General features: G+C 46.5%; 1 protein-coding gene across 2 annotated transcripts in view; it reads right to left on the bottom strand.

Annotated features, from left to right (window-relative positions):
- RGS10 (regulator of G protein signaling 10) overlaps nucleotides 1-9,818 on the bottom strand; it is a 30,195-nt gene extending 20,377 nt beyond the window's left edge. Inside the window, exons 1-2 of one of the 2 annotated variants that reach the window (XM_068166096.1) lie at nucleotides 9,677-9,818; nucleotides 1,708-1,826 (exon numbers count right to left, since the gene is read on the bottom strand). In XM_068166096.1, the coding sequence (XP_068022197.1) occupies nucleotides 1,708-1,826; nucleotides 9,677-9,725 (168 nt within the window). In that variant the 5' untranslated portion in view covers nucleotides 9,726-9,818. Of the gene's footprint in view, nucleotides 1-1,707; nucleotides 1,827-7,923; nucleotides 8,029-9,676 lie in introns of those variants that run through there. The other variant, XM_068166097.1, reaches the window with a different exon arrangement.
- Between the last annotated feature and the right edge of the window lie 11,956 nt (nucleotides 9,819-21,774).

Here is a 21,774-nt window from a genome sequence, read left to right as displayed (position 1 = left end):
TACAGGAAGGCTGGGGAGGGACTTCTCAGGATCTCAGGGAGTGATAGGACTAGGGGGAATGGAATGAAGCTGGAGGTGGGGAGATTCAGGCTGGAGGTGAGGAGGAGGTTCTTCACCATGAGGGTGGTGAAGGTCTGGAATGGGTTGTCCAGGGAGGTGGTTGAGGCCCCATCCCTGGAGGTGTTTCAGCCCAGGCTGGCTGAGGCTCTGTCCAGCCTGATCTAGTGTGGGGTGTCCCTGCCCATGGCAGGGGGGTTGGAACTAGATGATCCTTGTGGTCCCTTCCAACCCTGACTGATACTATGAATAACTAACAAGCAGAGTTTCTTCAGTCTCCCTTAAATAACTTGAGTAATTCTACTGTCATTACTCAAAGAGAAACCTCTACAAATGTATTAATTCATTAGCAGGTGAGGATTAGGAATTGTTTTAATGAGAGTCACAGATCACTTGAGATTCTCATCTGGTATCTTCCTGATTTATTTGTTAATGAACAAAATCTCTGCACACAAAAGTGTTTCTAAACATGATCATCAGTGGCAATAAATTTACTTAAGTAAACTGAAGCAGAAAATGTATCTGCATTCTCTGGACAGTGTTTAAACAAAGCACATTCCACCCACAGTGAGGCCTGTTTTAAAATGGGGGTGGGAAATGTACATGAAATTTATTTACAAAAGATAATGACTGAAATATTTATACCTCTGAGACCATCAGCTTTCAAGTGCTAGAAAGCAGAGATGAAGTAACACCAAGAATTCAACAGCATCAAGGCTACAAGGTTTCCCCCCCTCCCCAAGAGCTCTAAATCACAGTGTTTTGTCATTCCAGTTTACATCACTGTTCAAATCATTTCATCCCAGTGCATTTTATCAGTGCTTGGTATGGTAAAACTATACTCAGGTAGCTCTTATATGGCAAGAAAGCCTTGAAAGCAAATCACCACTGTCACCTAGTTGAGCCTCAAACCTGCATTTGAGCTGCAGAAGCCCACTCCTTGTAGTAAACAAAGGGGAATCTGCAGCACAGAGTAAGAGCCACACAGAGTCATCTGGCTAAGGAGCTGTTACTGGTAACTCATTGCTTAATACAAGAACAGTGTGTGAGAATAAAGAGTGCAGGATCAGTCCTCAGAGACAAATAACACTTGGCAAGGGAGATCAGTGGCTCAAGGGCTGTAGTTTATCCAACAGGAACTTGTTAATCCTTGCAACAGCTGAGAGATCCGATTAAAAGGATGCAACCAGAAGTCTTCCACGTGCCCGATGAGTGCAAGCTGCGGCAGCAGTGGGCAAAAGGCACTGCCTGGCCAAAAGGCACTACCTCAGAAGCACAAATGCCACAGCTCCAACTCTGCCACCTCTGCTCAGGGTACACATAGAATCACAGAATTCTCAGGCTTGGAAGGGACCTCAAGGACCATCCAGTTCCAACTCCCCTGCCATGGGCAGGGACACCTCACACTACAGCAGATTGCTCAGAGTCACATCCAGCCTGGAATTAAAAACCCCCAAGGATGAGGCTTCTACCACCTCCCTGGGCAACCTGTGCCAGTGTCTCACCACTCTCACGGTGAAAAGAGATCTAGAGGGATGCATGCCTATGTGCCCCACAGCACTGGCACAGCTGCAGCATTTATGCTGAGACTCATTCAGCTTTCAATCCTAATTTGGGGTTTATATAAATACTCATAGTTAATATAGCAACCCGAAAGCGTTTCACTCCTTCCGGATCTTCGAGGAGGTTCTCTAGTGATGTAGCCCATTTTGAGGTTCCTTTCAAGGCTTGGTGGCTGCTGCTTGGGTGACCCTCGCTGTCATTTATCTCTGGAAAACAATTGGGGGGAAGAAAAAAAAAACACAAAGCCACCACCTTTGTTAGCAGCAGTGAGCATCACACAGGTTCCTTCCCCACTGCCCCCTGCCCCCTTTGAAGGAAACCCCATAAAGCTTAAAATAAACACACAGAGACACACAGTTGACTTCTGTTTTGCCTGTAAGAAGGCAAAAATGCCTTGCAGTTACATAACCCATCAGCATGCAAGCAGGCACTGTCACTGGTTTATAGGAGTTCAAGCCCGTTTTGCATGTGGAACACGATGACCGCTGCCTGCGCAGGGAAAGGATCATTTGCCTTTTGCTCTGGCACTGTCAACAACCTTGGCTCCCAGAAAGCAGATCCTGGTCAGTCACACACATCACAGTTACTTTAAAGAAAAGACTCATCCCTGGAAGTTGGGGAAAAGCAGAGAGAAGGAACAAGAATGCTTTGGTTAGCAGCAGAACCAAGTCCAATCTGTTAACCCAGCTGAAGAGGAAGACAGCTGGCAGAGGAGCCGTGTTCCAGCTGAGCTGAGCTGATGTTGGGCAAGGGGTATTTGGACATTTCTTTCTGTTTGCTTTCAAGTCCACTGCAGTTCTGCTTTTGTAAGGTGTACCAGGCTGTGCCCATGTCTTACTTTCCAGACAGACTTCTCACAGACAGCAATTTCTGAGTTTTTCTATCCCAGGGACAATTATACAGAACTAACGAGGACGGAAAAGACCTTAGAGATCATTGAGTCCAACCTATCACCCAACACCATCTAATCAACTAAACCACGGCACCAAGTGCCTCATCCAGGCTCTTCTTAACACTTCCAGTGATGGTGTCTCCACCACCTCCCTGGGCAGCACATCCCACGGGCCAATCTCTCTTTCTGGGAGGAGTTTCTTCCTAACGTCCAGCCTAAACCTCCCCTGGCACAGATTGAGACTGTGTCCTCTTGTTCTGCTGCTGCTTGCCTGGGAGAAGAGACCAACCCCCACCTGGCTACAACCTCCCTTCAGGGAGTTGTAGACAGCAATAAGGTCTCCCCTGAGCCTCCTCCCCAGCTTTGTTGCCCTTCTCTGGACACATTCCAGCAACTCAACATCTTTCCTGAACCGAGGGGCCCAGAGCTGGCCACAGCATGTTACATGCAAGGCTGGTGATGCCAAAAAACCTTGTTTGCTGGCTACTCATCAGAAAAACCTGTCACTTGGGAAGACTCCAGGAATTTTACTGCTGATCTGAGTAACTCTAAACCAGACACAAAGTGCTTGGCCTCCTTTCCCCTCACACACAAAGGAGTGCAGGCCATAAGCACTCAGGTCAAGGGCTTCACTTCAGGTCCCTACATGCTGGAAAAGTGCACAAAACCCTTCCTGTAATCAACACAGCTTCTACTCAATTTTATAACCTCTTCATTATTTCCCTGCCAACTTACTGGAAATATGGATCTTAGTAGCTTCCACTTAAGCTCTGTTAAAAACCTTTCCTTCAGCATGAAACTGAGCCTCAGCAAGTATCTTGAAGATCTCTGCAGAGCTGTACTATCAGATGCCCTTTTCAGCTGGTAGCTAGAATGATACATGCTAAGGTTAAAGCCCTACAAAATACTGGCAAACCAGCAAAGCCTACTGAGGTTTGGTTGGTAGAGACTTGTCTTCCTAACAGTGAGATGGAGCACTGCTGTAAATGAATGACCATCTCTTTTCCCTTGATATGAAGGTTTTTTAAATACATGAGAAATTACAGAGCTGGAAAAGAGGTAAATGTTCTGGAGCTGTGGATTCCATATCCACTGCCTGCTGCTGAGAGATCTACACTCCTGCCCCAATACAGATGGTTCCTTTCTTCTGTGTCTGAAGTGATTGAGGATAATGGTCACTGCAGGCTACATTTTTCACAGAACCATTCCAGTCTCTCCTTTGCCTGCCCTGCTCTCACAACAGGAACATGAAACATCTTACACAGTGAACGCATGAGGAGCGTCTGAGGGAGCTGGGGTTGTTCACTCTGGAGAAGAGGAGGTCGAGGGAGACCTCATTGCTTACTGCAGCTATCTGAAGGGACAATAGTGCAAGGAGGGGGCAGACTCTTCTCCTTGGTGGCAAGTGACATGACCAGAAATGGCTTCAGGCTGCACCAGGGGAGGTTCAGGCTGGATGCTAAGAAATACCTCTTCACAGAGAGGATTCTCAAACGCTGGAATGGTTTGCCCAGGGCAGTGGTGGAGTCGTCATCCCTAGAGGTGTTTAACCAGTGTGTGGACCTGGCGCTGAGGGATGTGGTTTAATATTGAGCCTTCAGTGCTGGGTTGAAGGTTGGACTGGATGACCTTTGAGGTCTCTTCCAACCAGGTGTTTTCTGTCATTCTGTAACTCCACTGCCTGCACAAAACCTGTCAGGTTCCAAGACCATAACCAGTTTGGGTGAGGACTGTGACGGACTGGTCTCCAAAGCAGTAAGCCTACCTACAGCTCTATATAAGAAACAGCCAACCAGGGAAAGGCCAAGAGTCAGAACCTGAGGATTGTCTCCAAACTAGTACTGCAGACTTCATATGCCACACAAGAGTTCAGCCATTTAGCTGTGCCTCAGCCTCCCCTCCCCTCCTGCTAAAGGATGTGGTTCTTGATCATCGCTTGCAAAATTTATTTTAGGAGCCTGACTCAAAGTATCTGGGCACCTCATCTCAGACACATCTCTGAGATCTAAGTGGGAATAGCCAAGCACATTGAAGCAGATCACAATTACCTCTGACAAGCTTGCATTTCTTCTTGTGACCACTCTCCCCTGCAAGCAGAATGGCAGCTCTGTGTGCACAGCTGCTAGCAGCCTGAATTCCCTTATTTAAGAGCTGATTTAGCACAGCACACAAGGGAATGAGATCTCATTTCTAGGGTTTCTTTTCCGGTCAGATTTTAAGTGGACATTAATGGTTACTGTGAAAAGAAGGCATTTCAACAAGCCAATCCCATACAGGGCAGACCTGGTGCCATGAAAACAAACAACAACAAAAAAAGGCAAAAAAACCAAGTCCAGTGCTTGGACAAAGGCTGGAACAAGAGCTTCCACACACCCAGGGTACATCGACCTGCTTCCCCTCAGCTGCTTTCACTGCTCTCTCTCATCTTCCTGCTGGCCAGTCTCTAGACTCTCTGACCACTGCTCTCCCCTAGCTTCCTCTCCCTTCCAGCCTACCCAGCACAGCCCAGCTCCATCCACTGTTCACACCCCCATCTATTCCTTGCCACCAAAAGCTCTCCCATGGTCATGTTCCCTTTCTCCCTGTCTTCTCCTCCTACAGCTTTAGAAGACAAAAATTTGGTGTTGAAGGAAATAACCTATACAACGTCTTCTTAGCACCCATTCTGCTGAGCCTTGCTCTGCAGGCTCCCACTACTCTGTTTTGTCAGCCAGCTAGCTCCCCACAACCCAAAAAGTGCTGTGATACCAAAATGAAGCTCTTGTCTGTCCATTGCTTGCACAATGCAGCCCTTTCATTGACCCCTCATTGATTGAAGATGGACCACCCCAGAGCAGAAAGCTGTCATAGAATAGTGAGGGTTGGATGAGACCTCTGAAGATCATCAAGCCCAATCCCCCTGCCAAAGCAGGTTCACCTAGTGCAGGTCACACAGGAATGCATCCAGATGGGTCCTGAAATGCTCTAGAGAAGAAGATTCCACAACCTCTCTAGGCAGCCTGTTCCATTGCTTCATCACCCTCACAGTAAAGAGGTTTCTCCTCACATTGTGGTGGAACTTCCCGTTCTAGTTTGCATCCTTTGCCCCTTGCCCTATCACAGGACACCACTGAAAAGAGACTAGAACTTTCCTCTTGACACCCACCCTTCAGATACTTATAAACATTACTAAGATCTCCTCTCAGTCTTCTCTTTTCCAGGCTACACAGCCCCAGGTCTCTCAGCTACAGGACCTTGCTGGGCAGCCACCCTTGGATCCAAGCCACCCTTGGATCCTGCCATCAGGTAGTGCAGCTTTGCAGTCCCCTGAAAACACAGTAACTACACCCAAACAGCCTAGCTGGTACCACCCCACCAGCTGTGCCACGGGCAGCACTGCTGGCAGGGGCCAAGTCATGCCAGGGAACATGCCAACAGCTGTGGAGGGCTCAGCTCTGTGTGCTGGGCACGGGCTGATCAAGCTCTCTCTTTCCAGGCTGGGTACCATTAACTCCCATATTCGGTGCTCCTCTGCAGCCATCATGAAACATGAACACTCCTCTTCAGTGTGAAGTAGGCTGCCCATGATACATGACAGTAGGAAACACCCTGAAATGTTACAAGGATATAAAAACTGCTGGGTATTTTTATTACACTCCATTAAATATACCACCACAAACATTTTTTTTTTCTAATACAAAAGTGACATTTCTCCCACCCTCCAGTCATGATCATAACTTCCCACTCCACACGCTGGTTGCATTTAGCAGATCTGGTGTGTGATTTGTAGGATTTGTTTTAAAGAGCTTAGAAAAAAGAAAGAAAAAGAGCAAAGCAGTTTTCCCCACCACTGACTTGAGAGGCTAATCTCCACATCTATATCCCATAACACATTCCTAAGTTACCTTAAAACATGATGCTTCCACTGAAGAGCAATCTAATGAAAGTCTGAAACCATTTATTCTAGAAGGCCATATTGCAATAAATGTAATTACATGATTGACTCTCCTGAAGCCTGTTCATCTCTGTTTGCTGTTTCTAAAGATAACTTTCTGCTGTTAAAAATCAGCTGCTGAGCAAGTTGTTAAACACACACTTGGAAGTGTCAAGCCAGGCACCAATATGTAACGGCCAAAACAATACACATTAATCTAACATTTAAATGAGGAAGGCAGACATTTGCTGCTCCTGAAAAGGAGGAGATAACTCTGTGCATCAAAAAGAAAAGGGCATTACAAAATGGCAGTTCTTCCAGCAGTGCCCCTGTAAAAGTAACACAGGGGATACCTGGGCTGAGGACACTTCTCACTGTCACAGGAGAGCGTTTGCTGTCGTTAAGAAGCCGCGAGGCAGAGGAAGCCAACACAGCCAGCCCAGCGGAGCACGGCCGTGGAGTCCCTGCTGAAGCAAACTTTCCACTGAGTGCACGACTCGAACACGACTTGCAGCAGCCAGCTGCTTCCACACACAGAGCAAATGATTACGTGCTCGTTTTAACAGCACCACGACTTTAGAGAAGAAGCCTACACTAAGGCAGCAAAGAGGCAGTCGCATTAGCTGGAGCGTTATTTCAGAGAAGCATCTCACAAGCTGCCTTCCCCCCTCACACAACAGCACCGCTGCACTAGGCTGCGGATAATAGCTCTTTGTGAGCGGTGGATGTAAGGCTAAGCGCAGCGCTAACAACGCTGCAATTAGCAGTTTCAAGTGTGGTATCAAAACCGGCAAGTATTTGCATTCTCCAAACAGACACTTCGACTGAAAACCACGGAAAGCGTCAACAACATCCCAAACACACAACTCTGCGGGTCAGACCTCACGGTTCTGGCCCTCGCTTCCAACGAGCACGCGAACTTGCAGAAAGCCATCAAAGCCGTAGCGATTCGGAGGCAGCTAATTGAGTTAGACATGCTAATCCATCTGCCTTCCCAAAGGGCTACGCACTGCAGCCGTTTCCCGAGCTGTTGGCACTCTCCGGCTGTTGATCCGGCAGCCCGCGTGGCGCCGTATCAAACGGCACAGAACCCCCGCTGGATGCATCCCTCACTCAAGTGCCTAACTCTCTCTCTCCCCACGAACTCCTCAGCAAAAAGCAACGGGCACACAAACAGTAGGTATGACAAAAGAATCATGCAAATGGCATATTCTGTACTTAAGCACCAATACACAAGGATAACAAAAGCCTTCTCAAGTTCTTCTTGAAGAACTCCTGATCGCATCACCCAAGTTTTTCCCCTTGTTCACCTGGATCATAAAGCTGTGAGCCACAAACCTTTAGCATTACTCTCAAAGGTCTCCGAATACCTTGTCTTATCCTACGATCACCAGAACGCCTATCCAGCAACAAACACCAGTCTGGAACTAATAAATCCAAAGTTATGAAACAGTGGGAAGCTTCACCAGTAGGCGGCTGGAAAGGGAAGTCCCCTTACTTTCCATGTATCCAAGCGTGACTGGATGAATCCTCCTCACACAACAATTATTTCCTAGTGGCAGCTGAATTTCAGACCTTTTCCCTACAGGAGGGCTCTCCTTTGCACGCTTTGGCTGTCCAGAGCATGAGACCAAACATCCTCTTTTGACCATGTCTAACAACAGATGGCTACTGGATTCCACTTTTAACTATAGGGAAGGAAACTACAGGGACGTTCCGCTTTTACAGCATCTGTGGAAGCATTCACCAGACAGATATCCTTTAAAAAAACCTAGACAAAGCCCTGTGTTTGGCTTTTCTTAGAAAGGTTCTAATTTCTTACTGCACACCAGAGTAGACAGAAGACATGCAGGATCCAGAGTAGGCAGAAAAGACAACCATCAACCCAACACCACCATGCCTGCTAAACCATGTCCCAAAGTGCCATGTCTACACATCTTCTGAATGCCTCCAAGGACCGTGGTCCACCACTTTCCTGGGCAGCCTCTACCAGGATTTGATCACTCTTTGCAGTACATAATTTTTTCCTAATATCCAATCTAAAGTCCCCCCTGGTGCAACTTGAGGCTGTTTCCTCTGGTCTTATCGCTAGTTACTTATGAGAAGAGACCAACCCCCACCTCGCTACAACCTCCTTTCAGGTAGTTGTAGACAGCAAAGAGGTCTCCTCTCAGCCTTCTCTTCTCTAGGCTAAACAATCACAGTTCTCTCAGCCACTCCTCACCAAACCTGTTCTCCAGACCCTGCACCAGCTCCGCTGCTCGTCTCTGGACACACGCCAGCACATCAGTGTCCTTCTTGTAGCGAGGGCCCCAAAACTGAACACAGTATTTGAGCATAAGTAGTGTTATTTTCTGGGATTCTGAGCTTTTAACTTGCACCCCAGTTGCTTTAGCAATATTACCCTCTTTGTATTGCCTGCATCCGGACCCTGCACTGTAAGATGCACCGTAACTGCACAAACCCGTGTTACAATGCTTGTCTGCAGAGAGAACTGCCAAGCCCTACATTTATTACACCTCAGTAACTTCCATTCCAGTCGAAGCCTTTGCCTGCAACGGCAAACTCTTCCAAATCAATTCAGAGCTCGAACAGCCACGCTGAGATGTTCTGGGCTGTCGCCTCGCTGCCACTAACAGCGGCAGGCAGCAGCAGTTCGCAATTAAAATTCGGCTGACGAGGCATAAGCCCGAGCCGAATCCAGTTCCCCCTTCCGTGCAGCTGCTGCCGGAGGAAGCACCGCGCTCCTTCCCCCGCGCAGGGTCAGACACTGCGCCCCGGGGCGCGGGGCAGGCAGCCCGGCCAGCGCTGGCCCCGCCGCCGCCAGGAGCCCGGCCGCAGTCACGCCGGGCACGCTGTGACCGTGCCGGGACGGCTCTCCATCAAGGTGAGCTTTCCCCGCCGAGGCGGGCAGCACGGGGCCGGGCGGAGGAGCCGGCACGGCCGCGATAACGGAGCCCAGCAACGAGCGCCGCCGGGCGTGGGCTGCCCCCGCTCCCCTCACCCCGCGGGCGGGAAGCCCGCCCCCGGGAAAGCCCAGCGCAGCGCCGGGCCGCCGAAAGGGCGGGAGACCCGCTCCCGGCCAGCCCCCCCCGCCTCGCTCGCCATCCCCCGCCGCCGGGAGGGGGGTCGGCCGCGCTTCCCCTCCCCGACGCGCTGGGTCGGAAGAAAGCGCAGCCCTCCCCCTGCCACCGGCACTTCCTCGCACGGAGACAGCTGCTGCCGGGGGTCGCGGCGCTCGCTCCCCTTACCTGACGGCGGGCGCTTCCTGCTGAGCCGGCTCACGGCCCGGTTAAACATCTCGGGGGCGGCCGCGCAGCCCCGCGCTGCCCGGAGCCGGAGGGGGCGGCGGCGCCTTCCCCGCTCCCCTCCGGGGAGGTGCCCTGTGCCGCCCCGTCCCGCCCTCCGCTCCACAGCCCCCCAACTGCCGCCTCCTGACAGGCGCCGCGGCCGCGCCCAGCCCGCCGCCAGCCGGGCCCTGAGAGGGAGGCAGCGCGCGCCTGTTGCCCGCCCGCAAGCCGCGGGGCCGCCTCAGCGCCCGGCCGGGGCGGGCTGGGGCGGAGGGGCGGCCGTGGGCTAGGCGGGGGCGGCGGGCGAGCGGGGGGTGGCAGTACCCCGAGTCCGGGCAGGGTCGGCGAGCCAGGCCCGGCTCTTCCACACGCACTCGCTCCTCGGGGCCGCGTCCTGGGGCGAGGGCAGCGGCAGCAGGTCTGCGTTACACTGAGGCACAAACCATCCAACGCAACGTGGCAATGCTGGGGTCTACGTTCCCTTTCCAGTACCGGTAGAGGAGAGCACCCATCCCAGCCCAAGCCCCTTTGCTGTGGGCCCCCGGCTGTTCCAGCCTTCTCTACTTTCATCCCTTTTCCCTACCCTCCCAGCCAGCACCCTTATCTCTCCCTCATCCTTCCTCTTCCCAGGCTCTCAAGCTTCCTGCACTCAAGTCTGCTCCTTTCATCCCACTCTTGGACATCAGCAGCCAGCTGTCAGCCACCGGCCACAGTTTAGCTTTTGTTGAGCAGGTTTAAGAAACAGAATGACTTCCTTGAGACCCTAATGAACTTGTGCACTTTCTTACCAACATCATCATAAACTCTCTTTCTTCTGCTAGGGTAGCTCCTTTGCTTTTCCAAGGCATGGAAGAACAATTGTTTCCTAACAGGAAGAGTACAAATAGAATTTTAACGAAAGGTAATTGCCCTTTCAGAAATAGCATTTTAGCAAAATATTTAATTTAAAACAAAAAAAAAATCCAGCATTGTAACCCATGAGAGAAATTTGTCCAATTCTGACAAAACTGTAAGCTACCGCCAGACAATTATCCTGGGAAGCACAGAACAGTAGTGGGAGGCGATGGCAGTGCTTCAATCCTACTGGAAATAGCATCGATAAACTAAAAAGTCACAGAAATCACTCCTAGCAGACAAGCCAAGGCTTGTTTTATTTCCACCTAAGCCAAATCCCCACCCTGAACACACAGTGATGCTTTTATCACCAGCGCCGGTCACAGGGGGAATGCGTATGGGCTCCTCCATCTCACTGGAACCTGTGGATACTTCCCACTTCAGATGCATGAGGACAAAGATTTCGTTCCTGGGAATGGGTGACACCAGAACAGTGCACACAAGAATACTCTGCATCTGCACTTCCAAAACAAACAACAGCACAATACCTTCCAGCTGAAGTGATTTGGCCTGCACGCCGCTGGACTTCTGCCTTCAGCGCCAGGGCCAAAAAAGCTGCACTGGCCGGTGAAGATTTCTTGGCTCTTGGTGTGGATTAAAAAGTTTGCTCTGCTGCTGAGGGAACTGCTCAACAGCTGCATGTGACGTTCCCAAAGGGCTTGTGAGACAGGCACAAGGATGTTTGGGCCACGACTAGCCTGTCTTTGCAAGGATCAGAACAGCCTGTAGTAAAACCACACCACCAGCAGCACCCAGGTGGCACAGCCACGAGGCAAGGCAGCTGGACAGGCAGAAGGGAAAGGAACATACACCATGACAATGTCAGTTTGGGGAGGAGACGGCTTGGACACGTGCCCCAGCAGATTTCTCAGTCATCTCCATTTGCACCAGGTTACTTTAGGGCAGTACATTTACACTGAAGCAGAACAGATCTCACCAGCTTTTATTTTTAAGTATCAGGTCACAGAGCCCCAAGGTTTTGATTTTAAATGTTAAAAGACTTAATAGTCCTAGGACAACTACACAATATCCAAACTAAGGGAATGACAACAAATTACCAAAGTAGTTTTAAGACTTAACTTCATGATTCGGAGGTGGGAGTATGTAAGAAATACAAGACTGCTTAGAGACCAAAGATTGTGCCCATGGGTCCATGCTCCTGTGCTGGTGTCTCCAAGAAGCCCAGCTGTCCATTGGCACTCCATTTGTGTACTTCTAAACCTGACCTCCAGGTCTGCTGTGGATTTACCTGTAGAAACCAGGGCATGTTCAGTTCCTTTCCTCCCCTTGATATAAAACTTTGTTTCCAAGATTCCCATTTGCCTTCCTTTTCCTCAAGAGCACAAGCAGCATTTGGGCTACTCCTGCAGAGACAGTTCCCTGTGGTGGGCACACCAGTGCCTGCGCTGTCAGGCTTGGTGCTCCCAGCTGTTCCATGTGTTCTGCTCTCATCTTTTAAGGCTCAGTGCTTCATTAGACATAGTGACATGAGGGAATTCTCCTTCCAGGTGCATCTGGTGGAAATAGTCAGATGTGGTTCATTTGCTGGGGATTTTGCTGTCTTTTTTCACAAACAGGCTGTGACATCTGTATAAAGCCACATGCAACTTCAATTATGACTTCATTCATACTATGCCAGTGTCCACATGCCAAATCAATCCATTCTTAGATTGATTTTAAACCTTGCAACACAACCCTCCTACCAGCTTTTCCTTCATTTCACAGGGTAAAGCTTCCCTTAAATATCCTCACACTAACACAACCCCACAAGTTTCCCTGATGCCTGTTGGCTGTCAGCCAGCCACGCCGGTAACGCACAGCAGAAGATGCACCCTGCGCACTTACAGAGTCCTGCACTGACATCCAAAGGATCGGGTACCATTAAAACGGAGATGTACTGAAATCCTGAGATCCCCTTGCTAAGTGAAATCACACCATCTGATTATAGTTCATGTCCAGCTTTTCTTTCTGCTTTTAGCACTAGTCAGTAACATTCAAACCGTGAAATTCACTTAGAACTGAATATAAAACCCGAGCCTTCAATCTCCTGCTCCTTCTAGTACATTCAAGGCTCGTTAGCAAACCCTGGGCTGCTCATTAGCCCAAATGAGGGCAGGTTTAACAATTGGGATAAAGCTCAGCCAATTTCCCCTGGATATTGGGAGGAAGGAGATGGTGAGGAAGATAATGAGAATATGCAAGACACTCAAAAAGGCAGCAGCACTTCAAACACACTTGATAAATCTGCCGTTTGAGGCAAAGGTATTAAAGATTCTATTTTAACATGTTACCTGTATCCTTGGTAGAATTAAATAGCTGGGTTTGAAAAGAAGTGGAAGCAGTTGTGCTTAGCTGCCATTGCAAAAATAAAATCTATCCTGGAACACAGTGAACTATGATTAACATCACAAGAAAGATCTGTAAAATGTGCAGCTCCTTTCAAAGCCAAATTGCAGCTGAAAAACTCAAAACTCATCAACCGACTATGAGGAACCTGATTAATGATTTAAAGCCCCAATTTCATTTGCACCCAACATAATGCAGCTGATTAAAGCAGAGGTACTTGGGTTTACACGACTGCAAGAACTTAAAATCTGCTATGTTAACAACAAGGAGAGGCCTTCAAAGTAGGAATCTCCCACCTACTACACACACACACACAAATCCCCACCCTTTAGAATCCGATTTTAGACTTGCAAAGTTTATTTTCCAGTTATATTGCATTTGTTTCTTAAGCACTTCAAAGCCACAGCACTGCAGGTCAGTCACAGCCCTTGGTTTATGCTATGGTGCAGCCACCTGTTCTGGAGGTGAGACTCCTAGCAGTAAAAAACTGCCAAGTTTCCTTTGGACAGGTACCCAGGAACAGCTCTCAGTCCTACCAGAGCCGCAGCATCAGACACTGCTGATTCAGCACATTCTCCACCTGCCAGGTCAGATTGCTGTCCCACCTGTAAATGTCCTCTGGCTCCTTCAACTTACAGCAAGACTTGAGAGCACCACTGGCCCCAGCAGCATTTTCTTTGCCAGGGCATGTGGTAGAACACACACTGTGAAGAAACAGAACTTACATGGCAAGTTTGACTGGACTAGTGTGCTTCAAAACCTCATGCACTGGGGTTTCTACTGGTAGCCTTCTGCTTGTTCTACTGAAACTGCAGCATCCTTGCAGGAATTTTTAATAGCAATCTTGGCTCATAATTGGCAGTGAGGTTTTACAAGCTAGAAGACAGAAGACAAGATGCTTTTAAGTTCCTTCAAAAAGTCTCTAAAGCAAGCAAGCACACTTTTGTCTGTCAGTCCAAGAGCTAACCACTGCATCCTCACTTCTGTAAAAGATTCAAAGAGCAAACTCAATCTCACTACTGTAATTTTACTCTTAATTTTATAACTTTCAAAGGACCTTCTAAATATGGCTTAAGAGTTCATCATTCTGCCCACATGAATTTGAAGAGAAAGTGATCTGCTAAGAGATGTTCTGTGGAAGAACAAACTGAGCCTCCTGACATTACAGATAGGAGAAGAAAGTAAGATTAGGTGTGACCAGATGTAGTGGTTTGAGCCTTAACGGGGAGTTAAAAGCCCAAATGGGGAAAAGGCTGACAATCTCTTCCCCGCTCCCCCCCCACCTCCTCCCTCCAAACAGAGAGGGAAAGAAAAAAAAAGGGGTAGGGAGGAAATCCACTAAACAACAATCTGGAGTTGGCCTGGAAGTAGAGAGGCAAAGAATTTTTCTTTAAAAAATATATATAGATATATATATATATATATGACAATAACAGGAAAAGTTCACAAGGGCAAGGAACAAGAGTGGATGGGAGTGGGACAGAAAAGAACAATACAAAACCAGTCTCTCTCTGAGGAGGCGCAGAGGCAGCAGGGAAAAAGATCAGGTCCGGCCACGTGGCTGAGGAGCAGGAGGGCAGCTGCAGTAGCTCTCATCCAGCAGAGGCAGGAGCCAAAAGGAGATCCCACAGCTATGATGTCCTGCTTTTTATACCCTGGCTGGGCAGGGAGGGGGGAGTGGAACAGACTCAGCTTTCCCAGGGGGAGACGCCCTGCAGGGAGGGTAAAGTACCCGCAAGCCCTCCACCCTGCTTTGTTTTTTTGTTAACCCACCACACCAGAGCAAATTGTGGGCTGGTCAGGAAACAGAAGGCGTTTTAAACCATGAAAACATATGCACTGAAATCACAGCCTGCTCAGAGCATCGCTGGCTCAATACATAAACCCAGGTTTCAAACTGAGTGCTCACCTTAAGAGTTTACAGTGGATTGACAAAAGCTTTCCTTTCTAAACCAGCCAGTGCTGAAATAAATGCACACAGAACATCACAAACTCATACATGGTTGGGGTTTCAGAAATATATTCTCCCAGTTTAAACACACAGAAATCACTGACAGGATCATTTCCAGAATACACCAGAGTGAGGTTAAACCTTCTCCTTTTGGAGATTGCAATGTGATTGAGATCTGGTTTGGTGAAGGCTTTTTCTAGTTCAAAAGCCAAGAGTCACTCTTGTTTTATTACACTAACCTTAAACCAGCAAGCCATTTTTAGTTTCAAATCAAGCTTCCCAAGTCTTAGCTAAACAAAATTACTACCTGAGGAATCACAAAAATGCCAGAGTTAAAGAGGAGATAGTAAAACATATTTTATATCTTTTAAATACACACACAAAAAAACCCTCCAACTATAGTCTGCCTGCAAGGTACTCAGCCTGAAATAGCTTTGCAGAGAATTCTGGTAGAGAACTTCATTCTATTTCAGGCCTGCCGAAATAAATCAGGGGAATTTGTCCAGCACCCCTCACTTTGAGAGAACACTGACTCACTCCTTTGTAATACTTTCTAGTTTAAGGAGGTTCACAGGGTCAACTTTTATCCCTAATCTTGTGGAACATTCCTCAATGCCTCCAACTCCAGCAGCTTTATGCATGCCAAAACACAGACTGCAAAACTTGAGCAGTAACATTTAAACAGGCAGGAACTGAATTAGAGGCCAAACCGTTCCAGCAGTGCTTTGCTTTATTTTGGTCACACCTAGATCCCCTTCACAAATGTCAACGAGAAAAACACAGAAGTGCTTCAAAGCCTGCAAATTAAGTGAGTGATTTTTCCTTTTAAGCTGAGTTTTACCTTCTTCTTCCCATCTGATGGTGAGGATGTGTTTCACTAGGTCAGTATTAAATGCATTTTTATTTTCCTTTTATACTGCCTTTAAACTGAAAGGAAAAAAATAAAAGGCAAATGTCTTTTTTTCCCCCCTTCCTGACTCTCCAGGGTACCTGCAGGGTTCAAAAAACAGCTTTCAGAATATAAAGCAGATTATATTAGAACTGGAGAACACGGAATGTGGTTCTCAATAACCAATTGTGCAGCAATAAAAACCTTGACTCTGTAAAACAGTGTTCATGTATTGAAATATAAAGGCATAAGAAATCATCAAAACCTTATCAGTATTTTAAGCCACTCTGGACTACAAGTAGATAGGACTGGTGGGTGGAGGGCCAATAAAGAAATCTCAAGGTTTTGGGCATTTATCCAGTCTGGTACAAACCTGAAAATACCAAAAAAAAAAAAAAAAAGAAAATAGAAAAGAAGAAAGAAAACAAAAAAAAAAGGAGAGAGAAAACAGAAGTACTTAACACATGCTTTCAACACTGAGCTGTATTAAAACATGCAGAGAGTACAGAGAACAAAGACTTTTATCAGTACAAAGGAACATCAAAGAAAAGTTCTACCTGAGGGTCAGTGTCAGTTTCTGGTAAGAAGGAGGTGCAGATGCAACAGGTTGGCTCCTTGTGCATGAAAAGCAAGTACAGCTCTGTTGACTAGAAACATACACAGTTGAAGTGAGAAACACAGCCAAACAGGGTACTGCAAATACACTATAGAGCCTTTAACAATACCCAAACCATAAACCCAGTTCTGGTGTCCATTTGAGTTTTCTACAACCCAGTCAGTTAGGAAGGCAGGCCTGTTTCTTCAGCCTTGGTAAATGCAGATTGGGACACTTCTGATGAGACTGCATCTTGCCTTCTCTTTCTTAGAAGTGGTAACAGACAAGAGCAACTCTTGGCAATACCTTCCAGTAAGATTTTGCTGTAGAACCCCTTTAATGAAAAACATTTTCTAACCTATACAGCTTTATCAGACGGTTGGTGCTAGATGCTGTGGCCTTGTAACATGTTTGTAAAGCACAGTGTCACATACCTCACCCCACTTCCACATACACATCTTGGAGAACAAGTTCTAGATTGCTTCTTAAAGGCCACACAGCAAAAAGATTCTGGGAGGGATGCTCTCAGAAGTCAGTGTGAACGCAGCATCACCTTGTATACTGACCTTCAACCTTATAAAGGCAGCAAACAGTGATGTGTGTTGGTCCTCTGACCTCAGGTGATGACCATTTCAAAACACATTAGCAATACAGATGAGCAGCTGTTGCACTTCTAGAACAAGGCCTTGTTATCTGCACTCTGCAAGTTCACAGTCACTTGCTCACTTCCTAAAACGCCTCATTTAAGGGACACAAGAGAGGTTTCATAGACTTTCATATCCTTATTCCACACAGCACATAAATCCAAGTAGGGGGCAAGATACATCTGGGAGCAGTATCCCAGCAACATTCAAATTTTGATTTTCTTCAAGTCTGTCTGAAACTAGCCACATTTTCAGGTAATTAGTCACAAACACAACAGAAACTTTTCTTACAAACCCACAGCATGTACCTGCCAAGAAGCCCTAATTCATATCAAGAAAACAAGAGTTCAGAACACAGTGCTGGACATCAGCCTTCTCTATTTGCAGGTACACAGGGCAGATTTCTTCTCTACAGAACACAAGCTTTGCACTCGAAGCAAACAGCAAGACAGAAGTGTTTCCAGGATTTAGATGTACAACAGTGATGCAGCATAGTAGCTGTAGGTTGTGACAGCAGCTCCAAGACGTTGATTCCATCTTTACAGTCTAAGGTGTATTTGTGTAGCTTTCTTGTGCTTTCAGGTGCAAGTAAAAATGAAGCAGAAATGGTTCTAGAAAGGAATACTGCAAAATTAAATGACTCTCTCAGTAACCAGGAGGGTTAGTTTCCCTGCAGTCAGTACTTGGAAGATTTGAATTAAGCAATGAATTGGATCAGTTAGTCTTTCCCACCATGCTCGATAACCCAACATTAAGGGAAACAAATAATTTGTGGAATGAAAAAGATCTGCCTCACTGAAAGGACCAAAGAAATCACAAAGAGCGTTTTTCATGGACCAACCCCTTGATAATAATTCTCACTGTTTATTAAGGTCAGAGAAGCTGCTCCTCAAATGGAAGGCAGCAGCTTTTCATCAGCCCTGGTGGTACTCAAACTTCTACAGAACTGCCTCTAGTAACTCAGTCTCCATCTAGGAAATGTAAACATTATTCTGTGCTTAACGACTCATGATTCTTACTCCAATCCTACCCACCCCTGTTCCAGAAATTATAGGGTGTAGAGACTAGGAAGACATTCCACAGGCAGCTGTGCGTATCTCCAACTACTTCAGATCCACAAACAGACGGGTCAATACATGCAGACAACAGGATGCCAAGCTAAGAGGTCTATATTAAACAGAGGCCTGCAAAGTCAGATGCTTAATGCAATTTGCTCCTTTTAAGTTCATTTGGTCAGCTCAGGCATTCTAGCCTGGCTGTTTAACATGCATCTGTTTTTTCTGAAATCAAAAACAAAATGGCCAGAGATTGTGTTTTAGCTTTCTGTCATTTTAAAGCAACATTATTTTAAGCCAGGTGATAAAGTAAGTCGCTGAACAGTTACAATCCTATAGATGCTGCCACTGCATCTGCAGAAGCCTGTCATGACCTTAAATGTGTCTGACAGTATGAGTTGGCACTGCTGCTGCACCACACACACTAGTCTGGCAAGCCATGCTCAACATTTTCCCCTTTTCTCCTCCCTTCCCTGCAAGTGGCTGCCAGAGACCTGTGGATCAGCGAGAACCTGGGTTGATGCGAAGAATTGCAACTGATCCCTTGCTTTCTAAGAGAAACATTCAAGTGCTGTTACCCATCATGACAAGCTTACACTGAATTCCCTGACACAACTCCATTAACTGTTTCTCTTCTAAACAAGAAGATGCAGTCTCTGGAAAACTGATGTGTTCTTGACAGCCTGGATAGCAAGATACAAGGGAAAGCAATGTTTCTTCCCACCGTGTATCAGGAATACTTTACCAACCAAGAAGATTCAGATCCGCTTTAACCAAAGCATGAGTGGCTGTGTATTTAAGCAAGAGTAATTTGTATTCAAATAATCATTACTGATGTCAAGTTAACTTTTGAGTCATTACCCTTTAAATGTCAGTGAGGAGAGCGTGTCATTCACATCCACCATGTAGATCAGCACAGGTCCCCAGAAAGACGACAGATTGGTGTTGCACTCATCAACACAAAGTCCTGTTTTCTTTTAAAGTAAAACATTCAGTAAACCTTTCAGCATTTTCTTTGACCTGAATTGGTAGTAAAGGGGGTGGATTTCATCCCCACGATACTGAAAAAGCCCAGGATTTTTAACTTTTTATTGTTGGGGTTTTTTTTGGTTTGCATTTGTGTTTATCTGGGCTTTTTTTCCCCCTACAATTGACTGGACTCATGAAAGTTGGCTGAAATGAGAAGCAACAAAGACCTTCCCAGCAGCTGGGAATTGTTTGACTGCAACCGTCTTGCAGTTGCCTGCAACATTATTACAGTGAACCCCTTGGAGCTACTACTGTTGAACAGGCACCACCTGTGACCAGAACAAATACATCCTCAGTTTCCAAGGAACAACTTCCTTTTCTTATCACAGCAGCCATCCGGATCCCAAACTCTACCTGTAATATGATGATTGAAGCTGGAATATGGCAGTTCTTGACAAACCCCATCCATTTGTTTTGGAGCACACTGAATAAACGATGGCCTGTATCTTGCAATGTAAGAACAGTGCAACAGAATCTTTTATTGCTGACCAGGAAACAGTTCCACGTGTTAAACACAAAGACTGGTGCCCTTGTTTGATAACAGTCAGATAATTATGAAGTATCAGACACTAAACATGTCCATACAGTTTAAGTCTGCTTCCTTGTGTACAAACACAAGAAAAACAAATCACTCAATTTTCTGCCAAACTAAGCCTTTTTCACTGAGAGACTTTCTTTTTTTGGCAAGTGAAACGAGGGAAATGGTTCTGATAAGAGTCTCATGAAGTTATCTTAGTACGGAAGAAGGTTCTGCAGGAAGAGTACTTCTGAAAACTGGTAAGAAATGTACACAAGGAGGCAGGACTGATGAAAAGCTCCAGGTCACCTTGTATTTGTACATCCTCACTCCTGCAACTCTGCAACATACAAAACGTGGGTGTTTGAAATAAAGCATCTCTTACACGCTGGCAAATGCACAGTTCACAAGTTCAGCCTCGCGTGCCCGTCACCGGTTTTACAGCAGAGGGACAAGGTTTTGACAGATGACAATACAGGGTAAGCCCTTGATCATGTTTCACTTTTATTGAACACCTTCTCCAAGTGCAGATTACAACCCTGCTTCAGGTTGCACGCAGCGAATTAAGCCATGATAGATCAATAGTTTCCGAAACCCAACTCCTGGTGGCAAGGGGTCAGGCAGTGGTTGATTTCCGTAGCGAGAGGAATTACAACAGTTTAACAGTCACTCATAAAAGCAGTATGGTGCAAGAGGCTCTTTGGTGCCAAAACACTGTCAGTGACGCATTTGTGAACACTACTAAGTAGAAAGCAATCCAAATGACAACTCTTCCTTGCAGTGCTCTAGAAAACATTAAAGGATGCTGGAGACTCCCGTTACCTCCAGCAGCCTGCGAAGGAGTATCACCATTAAGGAAAAGCTGTATAAAAATCAATGACAAAAGACTTAAAAATGAGAAAGTATACCTTATCTTTCATCCTGAAATACAGTCAGGTACGGCCCAGCTCTACAGCAGGCATATTAAATAACCAGATTTAAGGTGATCTACATATCAAGACCTGAAAGATCACTGCCTTAATCTTACACCCATATCGATGGGCATTTACGCGGCGACATACTTGCATCGTCTCAGTCTTCAGTAGTGCCTAAAGAACAGAACTGCTAACATACCAGCATGCACCCAGAACACAGTCATATGTCAAACGCCTAGAATGATGCAGAAATTTCAAGTGAAGCCCAAGAGCTCCTCAAGGAACTTGCAATTCACATAGCTACTGACTTACAGAAGACACAATTAACCAGGTTGGAAAAGACCTTTGAGATTATCGAGTCCAACCTATCACCCAACACCATCTAATCAACTAAACCATGGCACTAAGTGCCTCATCCAGTCTCATTTCAAACACTTCCGGGGGAGGGTGACTCCACCACCTCCCTGGGCAGCCCGTTCCTCACAAGTGTAACAAAACTGCAGACTTACTTGTGGTTTTGTTTTCCAAACTACAATGTATAGGCCGATCCTCGCGTTGATATACACATATATACAAAATGTATAGAAAAACAAGAGAGTCCTGCAAACAAGATTCCTAACAGGAGTGGAGAAACACTGGGTATACCAGAAAGGGAAAAACAGAGAAAAAGGGCCAATTCTGTCATCACTTACGGTTCCACAATTCACTTCAGTCATTATTGCATGCACTGGGAGCCCAGAGTTCCAAGTATCTCTGGGTACAGTTGAGCCAACCAACTACATCGCTCTTCCAGGATATCTCACTTTAAACCTGATCCAAAAGTCAAGGTACGATTTACCATGTCAAGTAGAAGAGGAGGTAAAAAAAGACCACCTCATGCCATTTGCTACAGTATTAAGTGTCATTATTTGCACAGCCTGGCTGGGTTTAACAAAACTGCAAGTTTCCATTTCAAAATCTACTCTGACCTGCAACACCTGCATGGTAAGAAACAGAAAAGCTAAACCATGTGGCTCCTCAGACATTCGTTTAGAGCTATCATCTCTAAAACAAAAAAATCAAACATTCTGCTGCTTCTAAAATGCAGGTTTGCTTCACTGAACTATCACTGCAAATCCTACTGCTTTTTTTAGGTTGTGCCTGCCTCTGTATTTGGGTGTAAGGCTGAAGCACCTGCACCCTCTAGCTGTCACGGGTAAGACACAGTACTTTTATCTAACTTACA

The sequence above is a fragment of the Melanerpes formicivorus genome, unplaced genomic scaffold, assembly GCF_026170545.1.
Source record: "Melanerpes formicivorus ecotype bairdi unplaced genomic scaffold, bMelFor1.0.p_v2 SCAF_97, whole genome shotgun sequence".
In the NCBI taxonomy this organism is placed as follows: domain Eukaryota; kingdom Metazoa; phylum Chordata; class Aves; order Piciformes; family Picidae; genus Melanerpes; species Melanerpes formicivorus.
Note: the sequence above shows the minus strand (reverse complement) of the source record. Positions and strands in the feature narration are given on the sequence as shown.